The 10,571-nt window shown below is 45.2% G+C and overlaps 1 protein-coding gene across 1 annotated transcript in view; it reads right to left on the bottom strand.

Moving 5' to 3' along the window:
- Nucleotides 1-2,127: 2,127 nt before the first annotated feature.
- LOC134441412 (cilia- and flagella-associated protein 251-like) overlaps nt 2,128-10,571 on the bottom strand; it is an 82,736-nt gene continuing 74,292 nt past the window's right edge. Inside the window, exons 6-7 of the mRNA XM_063191707.1 lie at nt 9,484-9,525; nt 2,128-4,047 (exon numbers count right to left, since the gene is read on the bottom strand). Coding sequence (XP_063047777.1) covers nt 4,007-4,047; nt 9,484-9,525 — 83 coding nt within the window. The 3' untranslated portion in view covers nt 2,128-4,006. The remainder of the gene's footprint in view (nt 4,048-9,483; nt 9,526-10,571) is intronic.

Genomic DNA, 10,571 nt, shown 5'->3' with positions numbered 1-10,571 from the left:
GAGATCACAAGATATTTACTCTCTACCATGTTGTTAGATGGTCAGCTTAGGTCCCGTGAAACGCGGAACTAAGGGGCGGGACTTTCGAGCTCTATACGTAAACTGGGACAAAATGATTGCATGCAAAAGTTACAACGGTAACAAATCAAATAAAAAACAAATCATAGTAAAACTCAACTCACTAATGTTTTATATACCCTCTGCTATGTAATAGTAAGCATTTAGTGTTGCTGTTGCGCAGTTCATGTCACTCAAGGGGTGCCGTACAAGGAGGTACAGTGTGACTGAGTTACCAGGACCCCATGTATAAAGGGCCCACACAGTGTCCGATTTATGGAGATATATGGCTGGGGAGGTCCATTGGAGCTGATTGTACATAGGGTCCACAATTTGCTGCTACTGTACACCCCTGAGACACTCCATTCATAAAGATTGCCACGTCGCCTATCCGTTACGGGTCAGGGGTCCGTTTCTCGAAAGCGTCTTTGGTATCGTCGTTAGCAAAGTCCTTTGTAAGAGCGACTCAACTCTCCCTCGACAGCGACGCTCACCACTAAATCCAAGGGAACGGTAAGACGGTCTTAAGACGGTCTTAAGACGGTTAGCAACGACAAGAATCGAGAAACGGACCTCAGTTCAGTTCATTTGTGGAGAAACCTAAAAGATTTGCCTCTCAGTTTGGGCATTATCTCAGTCTGAGTGCCGCAGGGTGCTTCCCCTGCAGTTCATGAGCAGTAAATCCACATCGTTATAATGGCTCCACACCTCCTCAAGCCGACGCAGATTTACAGAGAGAGTAAAAGGAAGGGAAGTTGTTTATTGTGTTTTGGTTATCAGTTTGGGGGGGCCCAGGTGGGTTAATGGCTTCCCAGATGCCATTGTGATATTTCATCCTGATGTCCTTAAATGCACCTTCAACTTTAAGCAGCTTGAGGTAACGCTCATTACAAAGAGAGTTTGTGAAATGGCCTTTATATCGAGCTGCAGTGCAAATGCTTAGCGATGCATTTAGGGTCTAACAACTTAATGGAAAGTTGTGCTTTGTCTTTAAGAGCAATGTTGATGTTCATCTTCATTATTCCAATGATTTATTACAGACTGAAGAACACATTATAGTCATGCCCAAGTCAGACGCATCATATTAATTAATATTGTCAACATAAAACGTACATAATTGAAGCAGATGGTGGAAGCCAACATGTTCTGTACACAGTATGCTACACCACACTCGCTGTTGCCAAACAGTGTTTGAGTTGCTATGTCATGTATGGAGTCAGTCTATACTTCACAAAGGCATAATATGTCATTTCTTTTCATTATCTATCGCAACAGATTCTGAGTGGTTACAAACTACATTATTATATAACATTTGTTTTTTTTGTCTCCTGACATCCTTGGCAACTTGACCGAAACCTGTATTTAAGAGCACCAACATTTCCTTACATTACACTTAGCGGACTCTTTTATCCAAAGTACAGTTATTTTACAGGGTATTGGTTACGGCGCCTGGATCAATGTATAGGTATCGTAGGTGCCTTGCTCAAGGCCACTTCAGCCATGGATGGAGATGTACGGAGAGGTAAGGGTGGAATTCGAACCGGCAACCTTCTGATCTTCAGACCACTTCCCTAACCATTGAGACACAAACTACTTTAGGCACAATAATAGCGTTCAAATCCAGCAAAGACGAGCCCCCATTTATGTTATGAGGCAAACTGTGTCAGACTAGTGAGGTAACATAAAATGAGTCCTGAATGACTTCTAACTATACAGGTATTCATCTGCATCTGAGAATTTCTCAGTCCTGGGAACACCACTTTATTGAATGTACAACACTGTGTTGATCTCCCACTGACAACAGCTATTTGAATAAGTTTGCAGCAAGTTCAATGCACAATATTCAGTATATATGCACATTAGTATACTGCTCTACAAAGCAAAAAGACAGAGACTGCATTGTTGAAAAATGACTTACTATCATTAGAGCTAAGTCTTAGAGTCTAAGAGCTTCAATGAGGACGATCATATGGCATTCAACTAATGGGACAGTCAAGAAAACTAAAGAGATGCCACACTTAATCACTCGACTCAATTCACAACATAAATAAAACACAGCTTAGCCGAGGAAACAACTGTTTGAATCTTTTATTGATCGTTTTTGTTTAGCAAAGCAAACATCAAAGTACGTATGAAGGCATCATTTCAATGAGTCTCATCTGATGCACTGCATGGCACCACTTTACGGGAGCAAATCATTTTTATTCGACAGAAAGGAAAAAGAAAACATTTAGAACATTTCTCATTTTTTTGCTTTTAGAGGAAAACAGACTGACAATCACTGCATTCAGCGCAAAAGAACAAATCAATGGCTTTCAGCCAATCAGGTGAAAGGATTATTGACTCACCCCCACCACCACCACCATCACCCTGTTGATATCATGTATTATAGTCTAGAATAAGGCAGGTTATTGAGACGTAATTCCAGACAAAATCTGATGAACAAAAAAGAAAAACAAACGAGAAAGAAATGGGCAAGGAAAACGGAGAGAGCGTATTTACGCAGAGAGGGGAGGACTTGGTGAATTGGAAAAACAAACAAACACTGGCATGCACCGGGGGGAAAAAGTAACGCTATGAAGAACTCATTTGTTTAAAGATGCGACCAAATGGAGGTGTCAGGTGTAGTGAGATGAATAGAGTCCTATTTAATAAGCTGTTTTTGCAAAGTCATGGCAGCTTTGAAGATCAGCAGTGATCAATGCTCGTTCCTGGGATGATTCTTTTTTGTGGTGGTGGTGGTTGTTTTTTTGTCTTTATTTTTCCACATCATTGCTTATTTAGAGGTGTTTCAAAGCAAAACGACATCACTCATGGATGCCCCCTAGAGGAGTTTGAGTGAAACTAAGGTGAGCAGAAATTAAAGCCACCATGTCCTACCATCAAGAAAAAATACAACACATTTGATCGCAAAACAAAAGCAATGAATAATAAGTGCCGCCTGATGCAATACATACATCCATTCCTCACTTGGTAAAATAACTTGGTCTAAGAGCGCGTGTCACTTGGTTTGCAAAAATCCACTCACACTCAGGTAGAGAAGGGTGCTGAGGACAGTTTCATACTAAAAATAAAGAGTTTATAATGAGCGTCACTTGGCATCGTCAGCATCAATCAATCAATCAATCAGATGTAGTGTTAAATTCATGAGCACAATCCATGGCATCTAAACCCCGATATCTGTCAGTTATTATTTATTCATTTATATACTGTATATGTATATATTTTTTTAAATCAATGACTAATCTGGCTCTATTCACTCGCGTCATCCTCTCAGCATACACAGGCTGCTAAAGTGTTGTGACTAAGGATTGGGCACGGCACGGGCATTCGTCTACCATCTCTCTCAAATCACCTCATGCTCTCCTACACCCCAAACTGGCAGACACACGCTCAACTCCAGCACCAGGATGCCCCAATGGATTGTGGGAGGTTGAGTTTGTCAAGCAGCAGCATCTCAGTGAGGTATGACCAGAGATTCTTTAAGTTCTCTACTCTCTCTGGCAGCATCTCAGTGAGGTATGACCGAGTAGAACACCCCGCCCCAAGCACCTCCCCCGAACTCTGACACCCATCACCTCGAATATCTCTGATATGTTCATTTATACAATTGTTTCAGGAAATTACGTTTTTTTTAACATATAGGTATATCATCTCATAGCTTTTTCATTTCTTAGATTGTATTTTTTTTCTCTTTTATGTCAGCATGAGAGAGAGAGAGGGAAACAAGGGTGTTGAATAGAATAGGAAACTAGTGATTTAGAAGCACGGTCCTGGGCCTTGCTTGGTGGTGTGTGTGTGTGTGTGTGTGTGTGTGTGTGTGTGTGTGTGTGTGTGTGTGTGTGTGTGTGTGTGTGTGTGTGTGTGTGTGTGTGTGTGTGTGTGTGTGTGTGTGTGTGTGCCTTCACACAGTGTGCCGGCTGTCCCTCTGAGGCTGATTGTCGGCTCCTCATTCCTTTCCGGTGTCTTTCTTCAGCTCCGCGGTGTCGTCTGGAAATGAGGACAGCACAACAACCGTTAGATGCAAGAAGAAACACACAGTCACGCACGCAAGCACGCACGCACGCACGCACGCACGCACGCACGCACGCACGCACGCACACACACACACACACACACACACACACACACACACACACACACACACAGAGGCCTGGACTGGTTCTTTGGCATACAGCACATTTCCCAGTGGATCGACAGTCCTGAGGAGCTCATACTGTTTCTATTTTCTTAGAGACTGCCCCACAACTTAGAGGGGGCTGCACAAAAATGCCTGGGCCTTTTTTTGTCCCAGCCAAGACCTGCACGCTGGCACGCACACACACACACGCACGCACGCACCCACGCGCGCACTTGTGTCAAACACAGACATGCCCAAATCAGTGTGTGCATGCACATACAGTACACACATATATTTTCACAAACACACACATGAACACACACACAGGCACTACCATTACACATGCATTCTCAAACACAGCCCCTGTGTAGGCCTACAGAATATCCAAGATCCGAAAGAGACTACAGACATGACATCCTATGACAGTTGTCTGCATCACTTGATAAGCCTTTTTAAAAGAGCCTGTTTGGTGAATACCTGACTCGATGCCTAACTGTACAACCTCTAGACACACTGAAACACACCCTGTAAATCTGCCAAGGATGCTCCCATGACAGCACTCCCTGTAATGTCCAAGATGCTTCTGGTGTCCTCCCCTAGGGCCCGTCACAATCAGGCAAGCAAACTAGGTAAATGCCTAGGGCCCCCAGCTGGCCCCCGGTAATGACTGGTTCAGTACTTTTGCTCAAATGACTCTAATGACAACTTTGCGAATGTGGCAGTACCTCCCTACCGGAAAATTCCATCATCACACCTTCATCATCCATGAGTGAAATGGTACTGCATTCAATATGTCTCTCATGTGGGCTCCGTGTTCCTCTTTGCCTAGGGCCCCCAAAATACCTCGAAATGGCTCTGCTCACCCCTAAGCAGTTAGTTGTAAAACCAGATAAGGAAATGCCTGGACCCCGCTGCTCTCCTCTGCTCTGCTCTGCTCTCCTCTCCTCTGCTCTCCTGCACTAATGAGGTGATGACAGTGGCATTCTTACTGATTAGCCAGCAGGGAAACACACAGGATTCATTGCTCTGTGCTATTTGCTCTGCACATTCCTTTAGTCTGCAGGGCTAACATAGCGAGGATGGTGATGGATGATGCTTTTCTCCTACGTTTGCCTCCAGTCAACTCTGTTTAAGTAATACACATACACTGTTCATTTCTGCACTCTTGTCTGAAAGACAACAGATGATGTTTACTTTATAAATATTTCACGTAACGTGCCCCTCCACCCCTGCAGCACATTATTATTGATGGTTGACTTGTAATAAGTTGATAATAGTAGAGCAGGGACCTGGTGGAAATGGCAAAAAAAGTCTGTCGGGGCCATCCATTTCAAGAATGATCCATCATTCACCTACACCTTCCCTTCAGTGGCAAAATGTGTCACTTCAGTCCCCGCTCGCAGTGTTTATGCAATATTGCCGGATTTAGTCAAGTCAAGTCAAGTCAAGTCAACGTTTCTTCATATAGATCATACATGGAAATTGAAACCGTGCTTTATTTCCGATAACTTCTATTGGTGTTCTTGATAATATCCCTGTGAGCGCCCGCTAACTGACTAACATGTTTGTACCAGAGCAACAGCAGTAGACTCAGTGGTGGGGTAGAGGTGTTTCATGGGTACGCCACGCAATGCAATAGCAAAGAGGAGAGAGGGGGCAGTGAGAGAGAGAGAGAGAGAGAGAGAGAGAGAGAGAGAGAGAGAGAGAGAGAGAGAGAGAGAGAGAGAGAGAGAGAGACAGAGAGAGAGAGAGAGACAGAGAGACAGACAGACAGACAGACAGAGACAGACAGACAGACAGACAGAAACCGACAGACAGACAGTCAGACTGAGGGTAAGAGAGACTGAGACAGACAGTCAGACAGACAGACAGTAAGAGAGACTGAGACAGAACGATAGAGAGAGTGAACACAGTCATCTCCTTCAGGAGAGCTTAACAAGAGACAGAAAGTTCTTTTAGAGAAAATGAAATGGAGAAAAGTGCCCGTGTGTGTGTGTGTGCGCGCGTGCGCGCGTGCGTGTGTGTGTGTGTGTGTGCGTGCGTGCGTGCGTGCGTGTGTGTGTGTGTGAAATAGAGGGAGTCGGCGAAAGTAAGAGTGAGAGAGTGCGATTCTTATTTCCCCCCTTACCTTTGGACTGATTGCTGTCTGTTTGAGTTAATTCAGGTGCTTGCGAGTCCTCGCCCTGAGCTTTCATTTCAATTAGGTGGAATGGGAGCAGAGAGAGAGAGAGAGAGAGAGAGAGAGAGAGAGAGAGAGAGAGAGAGAGAGAGAGAGAGAGAGAGAGAGAGAGAGAGAGAGAGAGAAGGAGGAGAGGTGGAGAGGGAGATAAAGAGACAGAGAGAGAGAGATGGAGAGAGAGAGAGAGAGAGAGAGAGAGAGAGAGAGAGAGAGAGATGGAGAGAGAGAGAGAGAGAGAGAGAGAGAGAGAGAGAGAGAGAGAGAGAAAGAAAGACAGGGAGAGAGGGGGCAGAGCGAGAGAAAGACAGAGAGGGGCAGAGAGGCAGAGAGGGAGGGAGAGAGAGAGAGAGAGAGAAAGAGGGGATGGGGAAATAAGAGAAAGTGTGAAAGAGTGTAGATGTGACAGGCATTAACGAGTTAGAGAGGCTTGGAGAATAAGCCCGGCCGTCACACTCGGGCAGCACTTCACTTCAGCTTTTGCTGCTCATTGTGTGTGTGTGTGTGTGTGTGTGTGTGTGTGTGTGTGTGTGCGTGCGTGCGTGCGTGCGTGCGTGCGTGCGTGCGTGCGTGCGTACGCTGTGTGTGCTTAGTGTGCTTAGTGTGCTTAGTGTGTCCGTGTGTGTGTGCGCACGGGCTCGCATGCGCAAGTGTGTGTATGTGATCTAGCCATACAGTGTAGACTCTCTCACTGTCTGATGCTTCACTGTTACACACTGCATGGATTAATGGAGTTTATATTTAAACTTTGTTCTTGTGTTCCTCCTGCCCCTTACACATCTTCTGGAGTTTGAATATCTATGAATATCGACTGCTGAACGGTACTGCATTAGAACTAAAGCACGTCTAAAGTCTTAGGTCTTTTAAACATAGCTCAATTTCTATGACCAGTATTACATTATGCCATGTGTGACATTCTGAGCAAGCTGGCCTGCGAGATCATTTCAAATGTGTATTACAGTCGGCCCGTATAAACCATTAATATGCAGTAACATGACTGGAATATCACATCTGGTATGTCACAGGAATATGAGTAGGTCCAGACCAGTGTAACATCTCCCAATACTTTACAACAGAATATGTTCGGGCCATTTTAGTGTTTGTGAAAAATCTGCTTTCTGTATTAAGTGCATGTATGCACAACTTTAATCCACCTGAGTCCGCATCCTAGATTTAGATTTTGGACCCCTGTGAATATCAGTCTCACACCCCTGCTGTAGACTGTGGTAGAGCACCTAAGCTGGCTGCCTGGGTTGGGATGTGTCCTGTTTCAGAAGAGTGCCTGACTTTCAGTGTCAGGGTCTGTGTGCACATATGTGTGTGTGTGTGTGTGTGTGTGTGTGTGTGTGTGTGTGTGTGTGTGTGTGTGTGTGTGTGTGTGTGTGTGTGTGTGTGTGTGTGTGTGTGTGTGTGTGTGTGTGGGGGGGGCGTGTGTGTGTGTGTGTGTGGGCGTGTGTGTGTGTTTGGGAGTGTGTGTGTGTGTGTGTGTGTGTGTGTGTGTGTGTGTGTGTGTGTGTGTGTGTGTGTGTGTGTGTGTGTGTGTGTGTGTGTGCGTGCCTGAAAGATAGCAGCATCAGCAGAGCAGGAGGTGCCCCTGTGCTGGAGCTCTGGGGTGTGATTCTCAAATTCCTAGCCAGTTAGCTACTTGGTCAGTTGCATTGCAAACAACAAAGTAGCTAACGTAGCAACTATGGTTTTGAGAAATGCACCCCTGACCTGTCCTGGTCTCCGCAGCTCCTCCTCAGCTCCAGAGCCAAGGCTTTGAAACACTGAGTTCTTTCCATGGAGGTAGTATAAGAACTGAAGAGAGTGAACAAGTCATGCCCCCAGTCATTTCAATCGGAAATGCTAGGCTAGTGATGTCAGCCAAAATTGAACGAATTTTTCAGCTTTAAAGATGGAGTCTCCTGGAGCTCATTTCCAACGCCAGTTTACTCAGCGAATTACGTGCCACGTTACTGACTGAAGTAAGGTTGACCAGAAAGCTATATAGAAGACGGGCATGGAGGTATTATAAGGTGCCCAACTAGACCTACATAGGTCTGTGTGCCCAACACTAAACTCGCGCACTCACCAATCATCATTGAGCGAAGTGGCGTCGTAAATGAGCGAATTTGTGAAAATGGTGACAAGGAAGCGCCTAGCTAATCGGCGAAGCTAACCTGCCAAATCCTGACCCCCTGGTTCTTATCCTAACTCCCGTCCTCCCTTGTGGCTTGTGGCCTCCTGATGGTGTCGCTAACCGTCATTGATGACAGAAGCTTAATTCAATCTCTCGCCAAAGCACAATTCAAAGGCCATTTTCTCATTAGCAATCAGGATGTTGAATTTGGGGACAAATCCTTGGGGACAAAATGTTGTGACAGAGGGCAAACTTTGTTTTCTCCACAGAGGCGGGGCATCGGCTAAGTGAAAGGCCACAAGCACAGATTGAGGGCTAGAGTTCGGATAATGGGCTGTACCCAGTGATAAACTCATCTCCCCTGTCAGCGTTTCCTAGCGGTAGCCCAAAAACAAACAGCGTTTATAATGTAAGACTGAGACAAAGGGGATGATGCTGAAAAGGAGGAGAGAGGAGCTGGAAGAAAGGGAAAAATGGAAGAAAGGGAAGATTGGAGGATGAGAGGGGAGAGAGGAGAGGAGAGCGAAGCCTGCAGCTGACTGATGACACAAAATTGAAACATTGCAGAGTTTGCCTGCCTGTCTCTGAGGGGAGTGCTAGAGAACTCTAGTCAACCAAGCAGAGCACATGGCTACCATGTTTGTGAATGTGGAGGTCAGATTCTATCGCCAGTTCTCAGCCTTTCTTTCACTTTCTTTCTTTGAATGACTATCTCTCTCTCTCTCTCTCTCTCTCTCTCTCACTCTCTCTCTCTCTCTCTCTCTCTCTCTCTCTCTCTCTCTCTCTCTCTCTCTCTCTCTCTCTCTCTCTCTCTCTCACGCACACACATGCACGCACACGCACACGCACACACGCACACGCACGCACGCACGCACGCACGCACGCACGCACGCACGCACACACACACACACACACACACACACACACACACACACACACACACACACACACACGCACACACACGCACACACACAGCATTAGAGGACACCTCTGGTTCTCTGCTCTTACCTTCAGTGCTGGTGTCGCCATCCGGTTCACCTTGATCACCATCTAGAAACACACACGTACACACACACACACACACACACACACACACACACACACACACACACACACACACACACACACACACACACACACACACACACACACACACACACACACACACATAGAAACAGAAAGAGAAGAAAAGAAAAGATTCATAACAGGCCCACCTGAGTTGCACTCCTCCGCCCAACTTCACTCAGACACCTCCTTCGCTTATCTGGGTCTGATGTCCTCTCTCTGTTCAGATTGTAGGCCGTTTTTTTATTTGATTTGATTTGATAAGTTTATATTCAATATCTTGCAGATGAAGGTGACATGTACAGTGATAACTTTACTTTAGTTACTGAAAGGATGAAATCCCAAAAAAGCTGCTCGAGGCTGCTTAACAGCAGGGAAACCCAAGGCCGTTGTGGGTGTTGTGGGTCGATAGCCAGGCTACGCCCTCCTTATGATGCAAACACCTTCGGCCGTGCGAAATTAGTTAGGAAAAGAGCTTGTTCAACTACTTTCTGAGCTCTGCAGGGCTGGGGAACTCCATTTCCAATGGTCCTGGGTAGAGGCGTTTTCAAGGCAGTGACGTGATTTAACCCATTTTAGCCTAAGCCCTTTTTGGGAAAGGGTGCCCTCTACCTATTAAATCCTAAATATCTCAGCTTCCGAAGCACATAAAAACAAGACATGAGTTGCATTTAAAAGCCATGACCCTCATTTTGCATTAGAATGTGTTCATTCAGCTCTAAAATACCCCACATTTTAAAATGAAAAAATGAAATATCAAGAACCTGAATGCAGCGTATACACTACCGGTCAAAAGTTTGGGGTCACCACACTTTCCTCCCACAATGCTTCTTTCTGACAGTCAAGCTTATTCCTTTTCAATTTCAGTTCTGGTATAAAATCAGTGTATAGAGTTATTGTTCCCTGAAATTAATGCATGCAACAGTTTGAGAGCAGTTGGATATTGGAAAAAAGTATTTACTTGTATAGACAATGCATAGAATATACCAAAATGCATCCAAAATGCATGCAACTGGCATTAATAATAGCCA

The sequence above is a fragment of the Engraulis encrasicolus genome, chromosome 24 (genome assembly GCF_034702125.1).
Source record: "Engraulis encrasicolus isolate BLACKSEA-1 chromosome 24, IST_EnEncr_1.0, whole genome shotgun sequence".
Classification (NCBI taxonomy): domain Eukaryota; kingdom Metazoa; phylum Chordata; class Actinopteri; order Clupeiformes; family Engraulidae; genus Engraulis; species Engraulis encrasicolus.
The sequence above is the reverse complement of the archived record's forward strand: the minus strand, read 5'-3'. Positions and strand labels throughout refer to the sequence as shown.